The sequence below is a fragment of the Dermacentor variabilis genome, unplaced genomic scaffold, assembly GCF_050947875.1.
Source record: "Dermacentor variabilis isolate Ectoservices unplaced genomic scaffold, ASM5094787v1 scaffold_13, whole genome shotgun sequence".
Taxonomy (NCBI): Eukaryota; Metazoa; Arthropoda; class Arachnida; order Ixodida; family Ixodidae; genus Dermacentor; species Dermacentor variabilis.
The window spans coordinates 42,790,833-42,813,584 of NW_027460291.1; the positions used below are offsets into that span (position 1 = coordinate 42,790,833).

The window sequence follows — 22,752 nt, forward strand, 5'->3', positions numbered from 1 at the left end:
AGAAACTTTTTTTTACTGTAGTAGCGAGACAGCCTTCAACCATCTTCTACCTCGCTTTGTCGAAACTTGTGCTGAATGCGCCAGAACATGTCGGGCAGAAGCAAAGGGACACTAAAAAGCAACTTTGTAGATTACTATAAACTCGTAACGCGTTCTTTCAAAACTGTAATATTTCATTTCTTTGGGGAAAATGGTTATTACTGGTAGCGAATAATAAAGTTATCCTTCCGGTATTCATAACAAAACCTCAGCCCGATAATGTGATATCACAGATTTCTAAGCTTTTTTTCTCGCATTTGGGATGTTGTTGAGCAGTCAAAGTTCCCGAAATACGCTAGGCGCAGTATTTCGTTCTTACATAATGCCACGGTGTCTTTCTATGCCAATAAATAATAAACTAGACGCGGCATAGACACTGTCCGATACCCATGACGTCCCGGTGCGGGACGTTCGGGAGTGACCGTTGACGACCACGCTTGGTTACCACTTGTCTTGTCTGGTTTACCACGCCCCCTTCTCACGGTAAGAAAGACACTTTCGCTATTAGGGAATCGCAATTTACTAAAAAAAGTAAAGTTGAATACATCCCCCTCCCCTATTCAGTGTCTCTTTAACGCCTCAAAAGGACACAGCGGCTATAACGAGCGTAGTAGCGCGGGGCTCCTAATTACTTTTTAAACCCTTAAGCGCATTAATACTCTCGATACCAAGCTCCAGCGCGTGGAGTCAGGGAATTGGTAACGCCGTTCATACGGCTTCCTGCCGCTTCGTTCCGTTATGGCTTAGAGAGTCGAGTCTCAGTTGTAGGTTGCGCGGGTCTTGCTGTGAGCGGCGTTAATCTACAGCTTCCGCGAAATTCGCTTTTGAGAGAATTAAGTGTCTTCACGCCCCCCACCCCTTCGCCCGCAAGAAATATATCACAACTACTCACCAGGACAGGATTGTTCCGTAGGAGGCAAAGAAAGAGTTCAAAACAAAGATTACAAGAGAATAAGTGCGGGAAGTCTACTGCAGCTATAGAGAAACGCCTGCATGAATAGCACTGTTTCCTTTACAGTAGTGTTGGTAGGAATGAATCAATGCTATTAATCGCAAGGACATCGACATTCGACATCCATCCATCCATCCATCCATACATCCATCCATCCATCCATCCATCCATCCATCTATCCATTCATCCATCGATCGATCCATCCATCCATCCATGCACCCACCCACCCACCCAACCGTCCGTCCGTCCGTCCGTCCGGCCGTCACATTTTTCAGTCCATTTTGTTCACCACGATATTCGTGGATTTATGTTGCTCGATGATTCGTACTCATCTTGAGGTGTTTCTAGGCAACGCGGGAAAGTTGCGCACAGTGAAGGCTTCCATTTTTATGCTCTGTTACAAATGGCTTGCGCGCTTTCGCTGGACGTCAGCACTTTTTGACAAAATTTTAACCTATCAAAACATCCGTAAAGTGCAGAATACTCAACGCACCTGCATCTTCGAGATGACGAAGCGCCTCGATTTTAGTATAAATCATGCAAATTCACGGTCATAGAGGTCAGGCTGCAATTTAATATTGTCTACTCGAACCTCAGGTACAAAGCGTGACGCTATACTGCTTACGTGAACCCCCGAAAATGATACAGAAACACAAACATACACCTTTGAAAACATTAACTCACGCAAGAATACCTCCGGGCCGACGGAGTGAAGTGCGACAAATACGTGTTCGAAGTGGCCCGAAAGACGTCTTGTGAGGGGCGACCACCTTTGTCACGCTGGAGACTACTTTCGCTAGTCACATGACGAGACTGTGGCACAACATTCTGTACCGTCACAATAAAATTTCGGGTGACACGCGCATTGGTAAATGTCGCCAAGTAAGAAGCAATATAAATACTTATGAGGGATCTGCAAAGCTGCATAGGGTGCATAAGACATAATATTGTAATAACTTGATACTTAACATTATTAATAAGGAAGGTTCACCTGATTGGGTGCTAACACGGTCAGGGACAAGCGACCGTGATCATCATCACATGTACGTAACCGTCAATTTACCGGTCTATTTCATCATTATAATTCGCAACAATTATAGTAGTTATTTCCAATCCAAACGATGAAATTAAGAATGTCTTTTTTCTTCCTTTCTTTCTTTTTTTAAATTGAAAGCTAAGCGAGGAAAGGGCCAGGCCGACCCCGATTTTCCAGCACGTGGCGCGTCAGTAGCCATCAAAATGACGGTGCGTCAAAACCACTCTGGAGAGCGCGTTCTGCCTAAGCTATCGCGTTTAGTGCAAAGAGCACGCGGCAACGGCACAGCTGGACACCAGTTACCTACTTGGACTTCGATGGCGCCGGCAGAGACAATGTTCTCGAGAGTCGTCGCCACGTACAGGACGTCCTGGGCGCCCAGGCTCCCGCTGTCGGCCGTGAGCTCTCGGAGGCGTTCGGCAGTGGGAACCATGGTCGCGTTCGTCACCACCTCCTGGTTACGGAGAGAATTTATACGGTATCCCGCGTTTAGAGAAAAAAATGTGGTTCGCTGAATTCTTCTTCTTTGTTTTTTCCAGGAACTGTCAAACTCTGGTGCCATTGGTAAATGAGAGCTTGCTCAGTGTTGCCGTAAATATGGCGCACCGCAGGGTCTCTCCATATTCGTATATGAATTCTTGTGATCGTAGTGAACGTTATATCGTCCCATAGCGTCCATAGTGATGAATGATAATGGTGAACGCGTTAAAGCGTTATGCTCCGCCATGGGAGCCTTGTTCCGAATTTCATTTTCATTTTGTTATTTCATTGGGGCATGCGTACGAGCGTGCGTGCGCGTATGTGTGTGCACGGGAGGTCTGTGTGTGTGTGGGCGGGGGGCGGGGGGTGGTGCTAGAAACGTTGGCTTCACCACCACAGTCTTAGCAAGGTTCTTAGCTGAACAGGCAAGCTAACACTTAGGAAAGGTTCCGCTCGATCGAAAAAAAAATCATTTTTGCTCGTTCTCCTTTTTTTTTTCAGAACGCTTAGAACAATGGCATGCCTTGAAGCTGGCAACAAAGGTTCCTCATAATTACTCATGAAAATTTTAACTCGCTCCATTTTTAGTGATAACAGTTATCAAAATGGAAGAGGAGTAAGTTATAATTAATTTAGAACAAGTTACATATGACAAATAAAAATCATGAAGACGCGGTCAGTGATTTATTATGGGGTAGCTAAGACTGCTGGCAACTAATACGTCTAAGCCGTCTAAGCGCCGGAACCAAACCGAAGGAACGAACAATTTTCTGAATGTAGGTACAAAATCGGTTGCTTGAGAGTTTTTTTTTCTTTTTTTGCGTGATGCAATGTTTCACAGAATGGTTGGATTAAGGAAAAACAAAACAAAACATTTCAGCTAAGGACCGTGGAGACGTGACGTGATGCCACCACAACTTGCCAGAGAGAGGTTCCGGAGGTTCAAGGTTGTGTCAGACGCAAGACGCTCGCACGTTCCTTGCACGTTGCCCCAGTAGGCGCCCGTTGTGAAGCTGCCTTCGCAGCGCCGTACTACGGGTTGACCGTCACCTGTAAACAGAGACGGAAGCGAAGCTTCACAAGCGCGCCTTTGCGGAGGTTATGAAAGAATAATTGCATTACATTGAATTTAAACGTCGCTGAGCATTCGAACCAAAACACAAGGCAGCCAATTGCAGCCCGTTGAACATACCGTAAAATGGGGGTTAATTAAGGTCAGCATGTGGCTCGTTACAACCGAAAAGTGCGCCAAATCGTGTTATGACGAGTGAAAAATCGTTTTCAACCACGGATTTTGTTTAAAGCAGTGCTGGCACGAACTTCAGGCGCGGATGTTTTCGCGTAAATATAAATTACGCAGTTTCGCGCCCCAAATTCGCAATCTGACCACGAGAACACGCAGTATTATGGGTACCGTAATAACAAAGAACGCATACCGTGACTCTCAAACGAGCACCCTAACGTCAGGGCATGACACATTCCGCGCCATCAGAATGAGGCCGCCGCCAAATTCAAACCGAGTGCGTGCTAACCTGCGTACGTTGAATGCAGTCACCTGATCAACGGGTAATAGAGTCACGTACCGTGTAGTGGTGTCCCGTAATATTTTTATCGAAAAAGACTTGATCAGCCACGCAGAAATTGGTGCAGGAAGACGCATTCTGCCCCGCACATGTCCTGCCATCGGGGTTGGTGCAACCGGGCTCCACCGCTCGTCGTCGCGCCCCCGCCCACAGAAATTGACGCCGTTTGCCCGCTTGCGTCAGAGCATGTCGTGCGCGACAGCATAGTTACGGGCTAAGATACTGGTTCGCGCCGTTCTGTCGGTACGTCAACATCCGCTATGTCTCCGTGCCGAAGCCCAGTGGCGACACACGCGTGACAATCCGTTTGCCTGTTTGGAATGCAAATGTAGGTTTCAAAGGCACAGGTTGAATAGCGACTTGCTTATGGTTTGGCTTGCGCTTTATTTCCTCCTAAATCCCCGCTGGGAATTCTCTCAACTGGCCACTCTGGAAGACATAGCGGTCGCAGGTCAGCCCAGCGATTCCTGCCTGAAAGCAACTACCGGAATTTTCTCTCCTACTGGTGTCTCACCGTCGCCATGCAACGGCCGTTGTTTCCATTGAAGTTGATCGCCCAATGGTGGAACCCCTTTTATACTAACTCAGAGTTTGAAGAAACCACCTGTAACGCAAGAGGTGAAGCGTGTGATGTTTTGTTTACACCACCTTCGCCGCGCGTGCCCACTAATCCAAAAGCGTTGGCGGAAGCGACCGAGCAGTCAGCTGAAGTTCGCATTGCTCCCGCCTCTGTCTGCGCTGCCGGATTCCTAACGCGTTTATTCGATTCAACAGGCTGTTCGCGAACTCTCGGTGAACGCTACGCTGGGCTTTCTTACAGAGTGTAGCACGAACACTGCGCCAAATTCACAAAGCTCTTCGTTTGCAAGGGCTCTCTGTAATTGGGGTCGCCTTCACTAATAATATGACCAACATTAGGATTGGCTGGAATTTGCTGTCACGAACAATTCTAGGGCAAAAGCTTTCTCCGAATATGGGTTTTTATTTACGGATCTCGATGCGATGATGCGGGCCACTAACAGCACGTTCCTGACTCGCTCGCGGCCAGTGTGGAACAGTTGAGCCCGAATTCACAAAAACGTCTTACGCTAGAATTGTTCGCCATAGAACATTTTTGCCCACCTTGATACTGGGCATATTAGCTTATAATAGGCGGTCAGCCAATGGCAAAAAGGCCTTGGGAAAGAAGAGCTTTGTGAATACGACTCCTGCGTCTGCTCTGAGATAGAGCATGTCATGCATCGCTGTTAGAGCGGCTCTTTCTGCAGAATTTAGGCTGCGCACCTTCCTGCGCTCTTCCTCCGCTCTCTCTGCGCTCTTTCAGCACAGTTTTGCGACCATCGCGGTGCGGGCGTAAAACAAACAGGACCTGGCTCCGTAGTGCGAAGCCAAACACGCGTATTCCTCCTCCGCCCCATTCGCGGCTTTCCCGCGCCTGTCCGTGATGGTTGCCTTGGCCTTGCCTATAGTCGCATTGCAGGCTGGGGTAGGAAGACGATTGGGAGCTTCAGTGCGATACCATACGCGCCCATTCGGCTACTCTGTTCTGTCGCTCTCTACCACTCTCTCTCTTCTCCGTTCTTTCTCACGTGTGTGCCTGCTTTACTTGCAGTTGTTGAGGCGCATAGCCGTCTGTGCCGTGCTAGAGCTCATGTACGACCGCGTCCTTCAGTTCGAAAAACGTGACGGTGTGGTCCGCCACGAGCGATTCATAGTGAATTCCGTCACGTCCTTCCTGCTCTCGATGAGTACACCATATTTAGGGCTAAGCGTTATGTAGCGGACTGGGAGAGACGGCCTACCAAACACATCGGCATTAAGTCACACGCACGACACCGTTATAAGGAGACAGGTGATTCTGCAGTTCCGGCGTATGGTGATGGAGGTTAATAAAGAGAGAATGCCTCAACGTTGCTACCTTATTGCAGACGTGTTCTGTATCTTAGTGAGCGGTGGCTGATACAGCTTCTTGTTCCCGGTACTAATGCGCCTTCCCAGCTTCTTGTATTTTTGGTCGTCCTCTTCACGAATGAAATAAATACATAGGCTGCGAGCCGCAAATAGATATTGGACATAAAAGGCATCCAATTCGCCGTGCACATTTCAACGAAATTCTGTTGGGTGACGAAACGTGGGTTTATGACAGGTTGTGCTTTATATCATGAAGTGAATTTCGGTCTTGTTCTCTAAAACAAACACGGTGCCACAAAGCGGCAGCAAATTACAGCTGTGCGCAGAAGCTGAGTGAAACAGAGCGTCGTCTACTATAAATGCAAGAAAAACGCACGAACCTCACGGCAGTCTGTGGCCATCACTGTAAAGTATACACGAAAAAGTGCCCCTCACTGATTGCAGCCAAGTGGTGCATCGACCTATTTATTCTCCTCGCTTGCAACAACCGACGTGAGTCCTTGGTAAATGCAACTTGAAGAGCAAACCTTGACCCTTCCCAGGGCCTCATTCTAGGGAACCGACTGTGCCAGACTTGCAAGCAACGATGTCTTTTTTACAACGATGACGCTTATGTCCTCACAGCTGAATGGAATTTTTTTGCTACGTCGCATAGAAAATGCACCTGCGACGGCGTTGGCGAAATAGTTAAGCGTTTATCCACTAAGGCAAGTCTTCAAAGGCCTTACGGGGGCCACATTACGACGCCCCACCAGCTATTTCAGAAGAATATATCGAGGGTGATGTCATCGGGCTTTCAGCCAGCATTGTGAAAGAAAGCAAAGCCGACATCGCCCCGAGTTTTGAAAAGGCCATTTCCGTGAGAGGCACGCTTCACCACTTCCTACTCGCATCACTCTGCAATGTTCGCGCTGGGCTGGCTTCATACTCGCGGACTCAAGGCTTTCAAGTGGCTAAGCATCTTTAAGTGTAGCTGCGCTAATGTGAGCCTGGCAACCGGACAGGACTCCTGTACCGTCAAGCAATAAATCAGCAGCAGCGCTATATCAGCTGTGGACAAGCGACTGCGTGCAGGGAATTTAAATATGCGGGTGTTGCGTGCCAAAGCCACGATTTTATTATGAGCCACGCCGTAGTGGGAGACTCCGGATTAATTTTGGCAACCAGGGAATTTTTAACGTGCTCCGAATGCACGGGACACGCGCGTTTTTGCATTCCGCCTCCATCGAAATGCGGCTGCCGCGACCAGGACTTGATCCCGCGACCTCGTGCTTAGCAGTGCAAGACCGTCGCCGCTGAGCCTCCGGGGCGGGTTTGCTGCGTGCAGTGCAGTAAAGACATAGTGCGGGGCAATGTCGGCGGACCGAGCCAAGTGGTGGGGTGCACCCAACATCAAAAAAAAAAAAAAAAAAACTTTTTTCTTGCTTAAAACAAAACTGACTCCGATCAAATGTACTGAATGAAATATTATTGTGCTCATATATCAATCGCATTACGTTGCATAATTTTGTATGCACCACTTCAATGGGCAATTTATGGCTGAACACACGGCTCAATTGAAATTTTATCATGCTCAAAATTTTTTTCGCGCAAATTTTAATTTAACAGAGCACGAAACCACTTTGAGTTCATTGTTTGGAAATTGGGCGAGAATATCAAGTTGTTCATTATCAATATAGGAAATCAATAAACAATTTTATAAAAAATCTCTAATGCCCGTCAAATTACGCTTTTTCCTCCGATTACAAACACACAGAACCTAACGCAAATGCCCATTAAGCTTAGTTAATTTCGAAGCCTCATCCTTCTAGAAGACACTGTAACAGTTTTATGGTCATCTGGAGAAAAATTATCTTCATACCTTTTTATTCTTTTTTACTACGCACTGTTCTCCAGTGGGAAATGAAAATGAAAAGAAAATTGAGTTGAATATCTTGGTTATGTCGCTCTTGAGATATTGTTAATACCATGATTTCTTCTGTGGAAATCGGTAATGGTCATTTTAACGTTTGTCGTAGAATGAACCTTCAGTCGCTGGCATGTTTGTATAGAAGGTTTTTTTTTCTCTTTTTTTTTAGGCAATACAGACTTTTTATAAGGCTACCAACGCAGCGACCATAGAATTTTTGCTGACGAGTACGTAGCCGAGGTGCACATACCTTGCGGCTAATAACGTGAGAGTCAGAACACTAATTGCCAAAAATGTATTACCTTTTTAATTATTGCTTAAGAGCAGCTGCTAAAACGGCGAATCTGATGGTATAGTCACACTTTAATGCACCATCATTTTGTTCAATATCTTGAAAGTCGCACCTAATTCGAGATGTTTTGTCAATGAGTTTCAACAGCAAATCCAGGCATTATCGAAACCGAGCGCCGCGGCAGCGCAGAAAAGGCGGCCGCTCTATCGTGTCAGACCAAGGCGTCCCGTGACGACAAGCGCGAGGAAGTCGGAAACCGAACGTCTCGGCCAGTCGCCGCAGCTACTTCCCGCTTTGCCAGGCAAGAAGGTTCGTGTGTGCATCGGGCCAGGCTTTGCGGCGGCCATGCTATCGTTCAAACTTCGCCCCATGCTTTACGGCCGGCGCCTGATGTGCAGCGGGACGCGCTCAGTCGTGATATTGCCTCGATTGAATTGGGAAATTCGATGATGAATACCTCGAATCAGGCGCCATTTTCGAGATCTCTAAAAAAGTAGGTGTGCACGAAAATGTGACTGCCTCCAAATTTGCCATGTAGACAGCTGTCCCCAAGGGACTAATAAAAAAAGTTAATTAATCAATTTTGGTTTATTAGTCTTGTGAAGCTGACATCATTAGCGGCAAAGAATGTCCGCCGCACCTAGAAACTGTTCTGCAATAATGCCACGTTGGCGCTGCTTTCATTTCTTTTTGATGCAAAATCTGTATTGCGAAAAAACGAACAACGCGTGCATAATTATGAGGCATCGTTGCAAGGTGGTCGCCGAAACCGTGGCGCTCTTCCTCCGCATTCTTCGTCAGTATGCAGCGAAGAGCTACTACTGCCGAACAAATAGACACCCACGCTACCAACCCTACCAAGAGCGCCCGGCTGGGCATCTCGTTATGAAATCGAAATAGTAACTGTGAAGTTGGTGGGCAGAAATTGACCAGCAACACTCTCGTGCTACGCTCACGCGCAAGCAACACATGACAAAACAAAAGCTGGTATCATTTTCGTGAGTCTACAGTCCGTCTTTTTGGCGCACTGGCCTCAATTGGTGAGCACTCTTTGGCAGTGCTGATTTCTACGCGGGTTTCAGGCGGTTGTAGAGCAGTTTTCTTGGTGCTATTCCGTGTCTGGGTTGTCATGCAGGATGTGCTGAGTTTCTCGCTAGCGCGAGTTTGCTCGACGGCAGTCAGTGCATAAAGGTAGCGCGGAACGCTCCAAATCTGCAGACAGTGAAATACCGAGATAAAGCCACGTGTGTCAACATGTGCGCCCTCTGCGCACAACGCTTCCTCGTTTCGAACACAGAAGGGTTGGCAATGTTACGCGCCGGCGCCAGTTATGAGACACTTCTAAGATAGCGTTTGTCCGCATTACTTACGTTAAACGGAAGCAGCTTTCCGGGACCTTACAGTGCACGTCACAACAAGACTTTTAGTTTAACGTAAAGAAACACAAACGTAAGGAAGACGTAAGAAGACGGGGCACCGTTTGGTGTCATGTGGTTAACGTATTCAAGAAAATACATTCGATTAGCAAGCATCTTGTCACTTCTATGCGGACCCGACTCGTTATGGCATATACAGGCGCCTGAATCGCCAAAGGATCTCAGAAATTGGAAGTGCTATGCGCTCGTTAATAACGTATCGGTGGAGTTTAGAATAATCCAAACCAAATTTTAATAGTTACATGGCGATCAGCGAGAGCGTAGCCCTCGCGAGAATTCACGCTGATACGGGACCCATGGTGCCAACATGTTCGACAATGCTGTTTATTGCAGTCGAGTCGTTACGACGAACTTCGCGGGACCACCAAATTTAATTCGTTAATTTTAATTATCGTAGTACTGAAATACCAATGTTTTCATGTCAGTAATGTAACGCAACAACGAAAATTACATACCTTTGCAGCAGATGCGCGTGTTCCTACGTAAATAATAAACGAGAACGCTGGGAACAATTTAACTACAATTTATTGCTTGAAGAAGTCTGTAATCTTCAGGCGAGTAGACAGCAAGTACTGCAGGACGAACGCCTCCACATCCTCGACCTTCCTCTGAACGTCATCGGGGACATCTTTACGGGGCCAGAGGAATGATCACGCCTTTTCTAGAAAAACTAAAACATCTGAGCTGGAAACAATCTCTTCTTCATGTATTGATCCAGTTTCGGCATTGTCTTCATCACTACTGCAATCTACTTGCTCACGCACTTCATTCACGATGTCTTCGTTGGTAAGCTCCGCGGATGTAGCCGCCGCGCTGTCGCTGTCAATGTAATCATCGAAGGTCACCGCGGTCTCGACTCGGTAAGCTCATTCCACAGTTCTGGGTTGAGCTCCTCCGTGTCCTCGCAGTCTGGTGGCGTAGGTGAAGCCTTTAAAAGGCCTGTCTTTGCCAGCAGTTGCTGATCGTGCTTGCCTTCACGTTCCACCACGACCCTGTAAGCATTTCTGCAGCTTGACGGATGTTTACCTTCGTGGGCAGCCTCAGTCGAATATTGATCAGGAGGCGCTGGACAAGACGCTTTCGAAATTCGGCCGTCACACATCTGATGATGCCCTGCTCCAAAAGTTGAAGTAAAAAAGTACAATTCGGGGGCATAAATTCAAGTTGCACTTTGCTCGATCGCACGTTCACGATATGCGTCGAGCAATTGTCAATGATGAGGATAATTTTTCTGTCTTTCTCCTTCATTGTGTTGTCGAGCTGCAGCAGCAACTAAGTAAACAATTCTCGCGTCATCCACGCTTTTTTGTTGGCTCGGTGGTCGTAAGGCGACGAGAAAACGTTTTTCAAGCAGCACGGCTTAGCAGACTTGCCAACAACTAGCGGCTTGAGTTTTTCCGTGCCTGTGGAGTTGAAGCAGAAAAGAACCCATACGCGGAGACGCGATTTCTTTCCCGCCTTGCGCCTGTCACCTTTGAAGTTCATTGTTTCATCAGGCAACAACTGATAAAAGGACGCCGTTTCATCGCCGTTGAAAACGTCGTCTGGAGAGAAAGGCTCGATGATCTCTCGAAAGCACTCGTTCTGCCAGGCAACCGCACCCTCAGCATATCTGCTGCCTGTTTTTCGCCACAAGCAACCTCCCGCGCAATGCCATTCCTTTGCCGAAAGCGGTAAAGCCATCCGGCACTTGCATCGAAACCGGAGGTGTCCAAGGCGGCCGCGAACTGTAGCGCCTTCTCTCGAATGATTGCACCTGACAAGGGCACATTGTTTTGTCTGGCATCCTTAAACCACGTGAGGACGGCGTCGTGAACGTTCTGGTAGTTGCCAAGCCTCAAGCGTTTTCTTCAGTGAGCCAGCTGTGGCTCTCGATGCAATTTCATGATCTTTTCCCGATGCTTCAGCATCGTTGCCATTGCTGACGGGAGAATATCACGCTCCCTGCACAGGTCGACTTGCTTTCTTCCAGCATTACGCTGCGTCAAAATGTCAACTTTTTCTTTGAGCGAAAACTGGTGTCGCTTCTTTATAACACGAGGCCAGGAGATTTCATTGTCAGCAACACGAACACACAATCACAGCACCGATAACTTCGCAGCTCCTGCCGATCGCTATCAACGCGGTGACGCTAGGCCTACTACGTAGTAGGAGAGTCCGAACATGACCATACGCGACACTCACGCTGATGCTGCTGGGACTGTACCCGTTGAAACGAGTTCCCCAGCGCATGGCTGCTGCTGCTGCTGCTGCGGATGATGATGATAGGTGTAAGCCTCAGGGATTCGGTACCGAAACTTCAACGGAACTTCGTAATAACAAAGCATCTCGCTGATTACGGGAATAAATTACGTACGTTTTTCTGAGATATTCGGTAATCTGCAATTCGTAGTACTGAATGTTTTTTACATTGAAAGTATAATCATTTTGGCGGGTATTTTAAAAAAAAATTCGTAAATATGAAAAGTTCGTTAACGTTGTAACGAGATTTTACTGTATTACATGGCCACCACATTTAGCGCCAGCGGACGAGGACAGATAGGAGACGTTGACAACACAGTGCGCTAACTTCAACAATTTATTCCCACAATGAACCACCTTTATGCACCATGCACAGTAGCGCCACACCTGATGAGTACATCAAACTGAGCTTTCCAAAAACGCAATTTCTTTATCTAACAGGTCGATAGACGGGGTGCTTGCACAGCTTTGACCACTCCGATTGATAGCGTGCGTGTGCGTAAATAATTTCGCGCACATCTTTATCTCTGTGCCTGGGCAGAACCACACAATCACCAAACAAAGGAGTGCCGACGCATTCATGACAACGACCAGACAGAGAACCGCCACGGTAATTTTCCACATTTAAACTATGCTCTCTTAAGCGGTCATTAAGACACTGTCCTGACTGTCCTATGCATGTAGTGTACAGCGGCAACCCGTACACATCTGCCTCCTTACAGTCCACAAAAGGATTTCTATGTCTCTTGGAACCCCCAACCGCAGATCTTCGGCACGGATCTCTCAACCGACACATTCTACCAAGTTTTCCTGAAATTGAAAAAAAAAAAAAAACTTATGTGTTAACGCGACTAACAGTTTTTTTAAGACAGTGTGCCGTCCCGTGTAGGCACGGCACAAACCGCTAGCTATCTTTTGTTTGTTTTGCGTCTGTTCATTGGGCGTGTCCCGAGTGCTATTTTGTGCACATCGTTTCAGCAAACCTTCTGTTACGGAAACCTGCGGAGACATCGGAAGCCCAGCTGTAGACAACAATTCCGATTGATTCTTCATGCTTGTGAAAATCCTGCAATGGTACCACTTTTTTAAAGTATTTTCAATGCAGGTTAGCAATGCTCCTCTTAACAAGTTTTCAATGGGCGAAGTTGTACCATAACACGGTCTTACTAGCTCTTGGTAGTATATATGTCCAATACGTGTGTTAGTCCGAGAACTCAAGCCGAATATCTAAAAACCACAATGCTCCTTCAGCGGGCGATTCAACCGTCAGTGTTGGTGGATTAAGGGCTTCAGTAAAAACTTTTAAGAAATTTATCTACTGCATACTGTGCGTCCAGATTAAGGAGAACTGAACAGTCATCGACATACCTGAACACTCTAAGCACGCCGAACTTAATGCATCTGACAAGCTTCTGTTATGATCGGCTAAAAAAAATGTAGCTATGTATAGGCACCAAACACGACTCGATGCAAATCTAAAAAGCCCTAGATGGATGACCCAACTGAGTTCTGAAACGCAATTCTGCCGAAGTCATCAGTGTACTCTTCCACGTAAGTTTGGTGTTTATTATGAGGCAAGGAGTATTACAATTCCTTTATATCAAAAGAACATGAAGAAAAACTTGTCAGAGTTTTCATTCAGGAAATCTGCGACTTCCTTTGAGCTTTTCACCAAAAATTGGACGTCAACGTTCAGAACCCTAATTTTTTTTCTTTTGCAAGAAAAGTGCAATCGCTTTTCGCCACGTCCTGTTTTCCGAAACTATTACCCTTAGAGGACATTCTTATTTATGTATCCTTGCAACAAACATGATTTGCAAGCATCCACCCTTTGAATTTTCGATTTCACGCACTCTATACGACTAAGGTCTGCTTTCTTATGCAGTTGCACTCTGCAGTTTCTCGCATGGTTGCAGTTTCCAGGGCGCGTCATGCGTTTGTCTACTCTATATTGAATTTTCTGTCTATCCACCGTTGAATGCGAACAGTGCAGACGTGTGGGGCATTCTGGTGGCAAGTCTTTACTTCAGATACGTTAAAAGAAAATTTTTTGCTCTAACTTACTCGCACTGGGTGGAACGCTATACAAATGAAAGAAGGCACCCGAAGATTTGACCACGTGACTTTCTTTTTCCGCCGCCTGTGAGGTAGCGTCTAAGTGCAAACCCAAGAGTGAACCAAGATAAGCCAATGAAACTGGAGGCGTGACGAGGATTGAATTGTATGTCTTGGCACGATCAGCTAATTTATCTCAGGGCGTCGCCAGAGCTCGCGGAGATGCCGAACTTTGCCGAAGTCGGGCCTTCCTGCAGAACACCCCTGTTCACATTTTCACTCGCAGACAACCGCAGCGGTGATTCTATCGATGCCTCCGGGTGAGAAAACAACCAAGCGTTTACTTTCATTAGATCGGCCTTGAATTTAACTACGTGTTCTTCGTGCAGTTTACTGCGTCTAGTCATCAGTGTATAAGAAGAGTAACTCTAATCACGGATCTAATTTGGTCCCTTCAGGTCGCCCCTCTTTTCGATTTTGAATTTGATTCTGTGTAACGAAGAGCAATCACTAAGTTGAATAAGTCTCGACAAATATTCGGCTTCGCGTCGTCCGGCAGTGCGGTTTCACGCTTGCGCGCTAACCACACTGTTATTACGGCGGACATGCCATAGCGTGATGCATGCTTTCCAATCACTGACCGCATACAAAGAAAATTCAGGCGGGATTACATTACGGATCACGAAAGCAGTGCGCGCACTTCGCAACTCAATATAGGTCAGGTGAGCAATGCTGTGCCCACGTGAGCCCATAAAGGTAAAGACTTCGGGTGCCGCAACGTGTAATTGACGTAACTTCGTTGTCAGCGCTTCCGGCTTCAAAGTTAGTGCACGTGCGTTGTCTCCGCCGATGCAGACACTTCTTCAGCATTGTCATCTGTTCAATGGCCGAGCGCTTCTGCAGCTAAAGCACCGCCATCGCTAAGTGGGAATGAGTGCAAACGGACGACGCCAGTGCAGAGTGGGAAAGGCGAGTCTGAAATTATTTCGTGGGCGTGTCGACAGACAGCTAGCAATCTTTGTCAACCTTGACGACAGACTCATCAGGCGTTTTACACCAGGTGCACCCATGAAGCGGAAACACATTTGTAGAGCTTTTAAGAACGTACGAAGGACATCACTAGCTCACCCTGAATGCATGTCTCCCGTGGAATGGCTACTCCTCCAGTAGGAGTCGCTGGCCACGTCAGCTCCTTTTGGAGACCGGTGTCATGCATGGTTGTGTCCTCGAAGCACATCTCTGTGAGAAGCCAGAGAGCAAGATTGAAGTACACTTCGATGCAGCTGTCACGGCTCTTTATCATGTAGAGTCTCTGCCAATTTCATGATTCTTAAGAGCCCTAAGAAGCAGCGCCGACTTTTGTGAAGAGCCGTGCTGTGTTTGATACATGTCGGTCTTACGTTTACGTGAGGCGTCGCTGAACTATTGAAAGCCTGTGACCGTTTGATGGCCTCTAAAAAAATTTAGGTGCAAACGCAGAGCATTCCGCTCCTTTCTGTGTTATTTACTTTCTTTTTTTACTTTCTTTTGGAAAGAAATCTACAGGTGATCGAATTGCGCTGCAAGAAAAGAAATGATTGAAGCAGGCTTTGCTAGTATACTAAAATTTATCATTTGTAAGATATTTTTAGTGTCATCTGATAACAGTGGTACATATCCTATTAAGTGGTACCTGGGGAGAATTTCACATCGATAAAGTGAAGGAACATGGGGCGCGATAATGCGACGATTTTATTTCAATGACATGCTTCTTTTACGCTTCGTGAGTGGTCTGAATGGCGCTCCGTCCGCGTTAGCAGCGGGATAAGCCGGCCGTGAACGGCGGGTAAGAGGCGCATAGCACCGAGGGGAAGGAATCGCTACAAAATAGATGCCAAGTGTTTTTTACGCTGAGGAGATTTAAACTATAAAGTCGGCTCCCAACCCTGCAGTTTCACAGTTATGTTGGCCGTGAATAAATTCTTTAATAGCCAAATAAATTTTCTACAGAAACATACGCAGCGAAATAATGCTATTCGTACGGGTAATAAAATAAAGGAGATGAAAAGACGAAAAAAAAAAAGCTCACACGTATTTACTCTGCAAGCAGCAACATTACAACTGCAACTCACCCGTGCTCCTGATACTCATTGCCTCGGGAAGGACCGACAGATTCGTGACCAGCCGGAAAGTGCTGTTCTTTAGGGTATATTCCAGGAAGTCAATGATGCGCACTTCTTCATCCTGGCTCGTCATCCTTGGCAGCCGTCTCAGCCGGTTGAAGAACACGAGAAACCTCACGATGTCGGCAGTGGCTCTGGCGGACAGAAATTGAAAGACATTGAAGAGTCAGGCTCCATTTCGCCTAAAAATGAACCAAGGCGCCACCTGTTCACCCACACGGCCTCTCGTCTCACGTCGACCTGCGCGTACACAGAGAGGGAACGGATGGGCGGGAAGGTGAACCAGATGCACGAAAGGTTCGCTACCCTACACTCTGGCAGAAAAAGGACCGCCCCCCCACCCCCCCTGAATGAAGGACAGCCAAAAAAAAAAAACTTCACGCCCATTTCCAGCGCCTACACGCGCTCACCACGCCGTCGGTCGCCTTCAGCAACTGCAGCAACGCCCGCCTTGGTTTCCGTAATAGCGACACACGTGGCCACGGCCCGCGTATATTTGTCATCTCTCGAATGTCCTCGGGCGAAGATGTCGCGATGTATCCCGGAGTAGAATGCCTAACGTCGCGGCGAAGACGTGCATACGTAGAAGGTTTCCCAGGCGCTCCTCAGACTCCCAAGTGCTAATTAAAGGCGGGTCGCCCATTCTGATGAAGATCGAGGAAGTCCTTAAAAACTCTTACTACAGTATAGTTATATAGATGCGGCAGGTTCTATATTTTCATTTGCCAATATTGAGGTCTACTGCCAATGTAAAGATAAACAAATGAACCGCTTCCCCAAGTGCTCTTAACGGAAAGCCGAAGTAATACCCGAAGTAGACGTAATAAACATCGGCTCCCTCTTCGCTTCACTTGCGCACTCGTGCAGCTCTCAACGTGCGTCGAGAGACGTTTGTTGGCATTCCAGAGAAATATGGTCTTAACGACTTGTACACAAGTGCAGCAAAGCTACAGGGCAATTATTCACATTCCTCTTTACGAGTGTACATGCCAGGCTCGTGGCAATGATATATGTGATATTGGTAAATCATTGTGACGACCACGTGTCGCATGACATCCGTGTGCTTGTTTGGAGATTCTCAAATGATAACTATTACGGTCGTTTACGACGCCTGCTGAAGCCGGACACAACGGCACAAATGCAATACTAATAATCGAGCTATTAAATATACTGGGTAGGAAGTATCGAGGACACAACCGCAGTAGGGCACGTGAAACGCCTTGTGCGTGCTGCAGACCGTGTATGGGCACTAAGGTACAGAAATGACGAAACGAAACACACTCGTTAGATTTAATGATGCATTAGAAAGCTAGCATGCCTAATTTATGCTACCGCTAGTGGAGGTCTTACCGCCTAATGATGCAATCGTGCTAGCTCACTTTTCGTAGTGGGTCCGAATGTTGTGCAGCGGGTGTCTGGGCACGAGGGTACATGAATTAGACCCCTACTGGATGCACCCGGGGCAGCCATGCGCCCCTACAGCCCGCCGCTCTAGTAGATGGTTGGGGCTCATTCGCTTGCCTAAATCTTCAGCATATTACGCCTTTCAAAAACAATCTCCTATTCCGCTGTTTTACTGCCAGGGTATCTTCATGTCATTGTCGGTGCCTACGTGTCGAACGCAGGGGCGGCATATAGCCGAACAAGCGTCCAATTTCTGCAACAAACTGCGCACTTGTAGGGCTCATAACTCCTGATGAGTACCGGTTATAGTTTGACAAATTACACCCATTGCGAGTGAGTGAGCTCTCTAAAACACGACCACTACCGCACAGATCCCCAAACGTGCTGCCGAGCTATGCCTCTCTGAGTGCCAAGCGAGTGGATAAATTTAGTCCCGATTGCGTCATACGTGCTGCGACAACAGCGCCGTCTGGTAATCACTTCCTCCTTCTACACAACGATACCAAATTAAGGCGCAGTTGCAAAATTATATGCGATCATGCTATAACGTATTCTCGTTACGTGGGATTATAGCAAGTGACCGCCTACGTCGACCCAACTGTAAGACCTTTCTAGTAAAAAGAGTAACTTTATTGTGGTGCATTTTCTTTTTTCAAGTACGCGGAAGCGGAAGGATATACGTGGGCTGCCTATGCTTCCCATGTGTTCAGAAGCATAAACATTTTGAAAAAGATGCAAGACACTTTCTGTTTAAAGTGTGCCATTTCAACACTACTTTTTAGTTGTTCCTGCTTGCTTATAACATTTTCGTTCGTTAAGTCAGGGATTATGAGTATAATGCACTGAAGTTTATTTATTTGACTTATCGTTGGCATGTTTTTCATAGTAATGCAAATTTTCAAGTTTTCTGCTTGCGCATTGGATGACACACGAACGCCAGATACTAGTACGGACAACGGTACTTGGATTTTTCACCATTTAATTATCACAGTTATGAAAATCTAAAAATAGGCTGATTTTCGAAAAGAAAGTGGTGGGAAAATTTTGTTATCAACTACGCAGAGCACATGCTGCCTAGGCCAGTACGTTTGCTCAGAATTCCAAAGGGTTTGCGCTCTTAACCGCTGGATCAGCTTGTCCTCCAGAGTTTAGTGTTATACAATGCCTTGTTCAGCTTCTGGAAAAGCATCTGTCCAAACACACGTTGGGGACGAATGCAAAGATAAAGAAAAATAACCTTAGAAAGGATTTGTTCCCAAAGGAAAGAAAAGAAAGAGACAACCTAGCAGCAAATGTGATGAAGCAATGTTATTAACTTTTTCATCGGCCTGTGGCTTGTAAAGGTACAAAAAGATTTATGTCCGCAGCAATAACGTATTAGAAAGGATAGTAGATTTTCTCCATACTCCAAGAGGAAAACTACATTCCCAGACAACTGTCCGCCGCGGCAAAGGTAAATGAATGTTCGAGGCTAACTTTAATCTCTTTTGGAAGCGTAATCACACCAAGGTAACTTCCGCAGGTCTTGAGCTAGGTTGCTACACGACAGAAAGGCGTCATTCTCCAGAGAACTCGCACGTGGGATTGTCAGGAAATAACTGCTAATTTCGATGAATTTCTGAACGTAATCGTAGCTTTCGCGGCGCACGTATCCGCTCTAATTGAAAAATAAATAAAGCGCGAGGCTCACAGCCGCGAAAGCTGAGAAGAAAGTAGAGCGTTCAAGGTCAAACGACATACCTCGTAATGCGAGTCATGCATCGGATGTATGATGCTGAAAGACAGGCGTGCAAGCACATACAGAAGGAGGAACGAAAAGGATATTTGTTCTACTTGTGAGCGTGTTGGTGCACCTATCTTTGCAATTGTGAACGCTTGCCAACTTTCTAAATTTTCATTCGTAGTGTGGCATGCGTTGGGGTTTTGCTCTTTTCTTGTGTATGACACTCTGCTGGCTTGTTGTAAGTTAAGCGAAGTATCAAGGTGGCACAAGCCTGCACTTTGTCACTCCAACTGCCATCGAAATTCTGCATGGTCCTCCTCTTCGAGACAATTTTCACCAAAGTTTGCTCGCGCAAATAAACGGCACGTGCTTAAAGGGACCCGCCGCAACCCTCTTATCTCATTCCTCTGTTTTAGTGCGTATGGCGTGACCGCAAACCAATCAACTTTGTCATCAAAGGTAGAAGTTAGCATCATGTAAACTCCCTGCCGTGAAAATCATGAGAACCATTGCAGCGATATATTGGGAAAATGGGGCTGTGTGATTAGCCAACTGCCGTGAATGTTCTCCGAGAGGCGCCAACCCCGATACAGTGCGCTTGCAATTTCGCTGGTGTATAGCCGCAAATTAAAAAAAAAAGAAAAACTACATTGGTAGGAGGGTGTTCCAGGTTCCCCTTTTAGCTTCGTGTAAAGCTCGGTTATGGCTTTTTTCTCACATCTGTGCATACTGATAGTGCTAACGTTGGCTGTCGACATTATCCAATCTTACAACGGTGACCTAACTGTGAAACTTTTGATGCAGTTCAAAAGAGCCGCTCGTTTTCTCAAACCTACGTTAAGTTTACCCACACGCATGAGGCAAGGCGTGTCGGATGTAAATAATACGGCTGGCGCACTCTACTCACGTGTCCTGAGCGATGTCAACGACTTGCAGTTCATACAGGTGGTAACCTTCGACAATCGTGTCGCGAATGGCGTAGAAGAAGTCTCTTCGAAAATCGGAAGCGAACCGGAGAGCCAGGACCGAATTGAAGTCGTAGAGTTCCGGATTCTTTCCCACCAGGGGTATGGTACAGGCGTACGTCTTGATGCCTGAAATAAAGGGAAGTCAAGCTGTGCTCCTTACATCAATGCTTCTGTTACTGTCCACAGCGTCCGACGGCTCTTATAGAGGTGGCGATTCGTGTTATATTCGCGTTGTAGTGACTTTTTAATGGCTCTCTGTAATCGTCGTTGTACGATACACTTTCATTACCTATTTTGCTTGAATGAAGGCGATCGTGTATAAGTATGTGCAAGTGGAATTGTATTTGATAACGGCTTCTGCTTACACTTATTTGCGAACACAACTCTATGTATTACAATACGCAAGGAATATATAAAAAACCGATAAGTTAAAATTTCTCAGTAGTGTGAAAAAAAAAACCAGGCGATCGGGCAGCGTCGCAGGCATTAGATGTGCGATTTATGCCCGCAACCGGTATCGCTTGCGCTACGATAACGGTTGCCCTGTGTCCGTTTAAGCGGCAGCACACCCGCTTAATGTTGTGGTCGTTTGTACATGGAACGTTTGGAAGCAGATATCACGGCGCGCAATGGGGCTAGTCACGTGGTAAATGTTTTTTTTTCCGTGTATATCTGCAGTAAGCGGAAAACAACTAATATTTAGTAGATAGTTATAGAGCGGACGTTTTGCTAACCGCTCTACAACTTTCGAATGGGAATTTTTTGCCTAACTTCGTTGCTTCAGAAGTTGGTTGATTAATCATGAGTAATTATGCAATTAAGCAGAATACAAAAAAGTGTGACTTACTCACAGGAGTATTCAGCAAAATGGATTCGGTCGGGTCGTCTTGGTCGGATTGTCTTACACTGCACCGGCATATTTCTTCAATCGTGGCTTAAAGTTAACTGAGACGCCCTGCATATTACGGAATTTCGTTTTGACTTCTCACGAGATTTTTGCCACACTGGCTGAAAATCAGGCTAAATCGAAACAGAAACAAGGCACCCAACGATACGGAACGAAGTAGTTTCCTCCGACGTGCAATTACTTCGTCCATTGAAGTGCGCCAAATCAAAAAGCTTGCGTCCTGCGCTTGCGCTGCAATAGGTAGAGTGGCCACCAATGTCTGCACTTCTCGGTAAAACCACGCGCTCTTCCGGCAGCTAGGTCGTGCGCGTGGCGGATAGCGACCTAATTGAGCTGCGTGACACCCGCTGGTGCCACTGTGGCGTAGTGTGGAGCCGTGTTTGGGATTTAATGGCGAAGACCACTCAACAAGATGAGCCAAGGGTTGTGACGTCATGTATAGCGTGCTTGGGCCAAAGTCGCCTAAATGCCTCGGAAGAGACGACAGAAGCGCACTTTGGAGTACATGGCTTGCACCTTCTACAGACGACCATGTTGGCCACGTGTGCACCTGCTCACCCGGAAAGCGGACGAGCGTTTTTCTCGACTCCACGGGGCCAAAGTCGGCCACACTCATCCCCTCGCACCAATAGTAACCCTGCAAGTAGGGGTTGCTGGGTGTGGCTCCCTCGATGACCAGCGTAGTGTCGTGGCCGTCCGGAGTACTGGCACGGTCGCCCTGCACAGCGATGCCGTCCTTGTACCAGAGGACGCTGCCGGGAATGATTTCGGCTGACACACGACACGTGAGCAGCACGCGGCTGCCGGCGTTCCTTTGCTCAACGCGCAGCCATGGTGTGCCTGGCAAAAAGCAAAACAAATAAAAAAAGTTTAAAAAGCCGCTCGCGCACAATTCGGTTCTCGTAATGATTCGTTCAGCCATCTACAATAGGTGTTTGAGAGGTGTTTTCTAACGAAAGGATAGTCTGTTTCAGTATCCAAGTCATTGTCTATTGTTTCGTTTTTCATATATAGTTGACCTCGATACGCAGCAGTAAGCGCTCGTCGGGGATTTCGGCGGCCATAGCTGTAATAATCGCCTTACACTCACGTATGCCCGAAATTGCGGACAACAATAAGCGAAGCTGCGGCAAATCCTAGCAGAGGCCAGCCTTCACGAGCGTAATTACGGGTGATTGGCAAGAATAAGCAGACGTTCACATAATGCTGCCTATTAAGTGTTCCTGAACAATTTACTGAACCGGAAAGCTACGCTAACATTCAAGGACTCTCAAAGCCATAATATTTCTTGCAGGTTGGCGAACAAATTCATAAAGTATTTCATAAAGACGGTACAATACCGTTAGAAAGTATAATCATCGGCACATAGTTACCCGCGGGGTGGGTCAGCTATTGGCTCAATAACTGACTGTAAACACTTTTACCTAACTAAAATAGTTCACTAAATGACACTGAAGTAAGTTTCTTGCGCATGTTAAGGCGTAATCAAAGCAAAGAAACGTCTAAAGCGTGAGCACTGTTGTGCCATTACCACCAGCCCGGATTCCGAATCTACAAGATGCAGAATTTATCCTGCGAGCGCCCTTTGGACAAACTCTGGGCTGCGCCGAAAGGCACAGCGCCATAATTCTCCCTTGACAAGTCAAGATGCTGA

General features: G+C 46.7%; 1 protein-coding gene across 1 annotated transcript in view; it reads right to left on the reverse strand.

Annotated features, from left to right (window-relative positions):
• LOC142566758 (uncharacterized) overlaps positions 1-22,752 on the reverse strand; it is a 170,737-nt gene that overhangs the window by 45,513 nt on the left and 102,472 nt on the right. Inside the window, exons 16-21 of the mRNA XM_075677648.1 lie at positions 21,657-21,938; positions 20,131-20,317; positions 16,046-16,230; positions 15,063-15,173; positions 3,433-3,557; positions 2,335-2,484 (exon numbers count right to left, since the gene is read on the reverse strand). Of these exons, the coding sequence (XP_075533763.1) occupies positions 2,335-2,484; positions 3,433-3,557; positions 15,063-15,173; positions 16,046-16,230; positions 20,131-20,317; positions 21,657-21,938 (1,040 nt within the window). The remainder of the gene's footprint in view (positions 1-2,334; positions 2,485-3,432; positions 3,558-15,062; positions 15,174-16,045; positions 16,231-20,130; positions 20,318-21,656; positions 21,939-22,752) is intronic.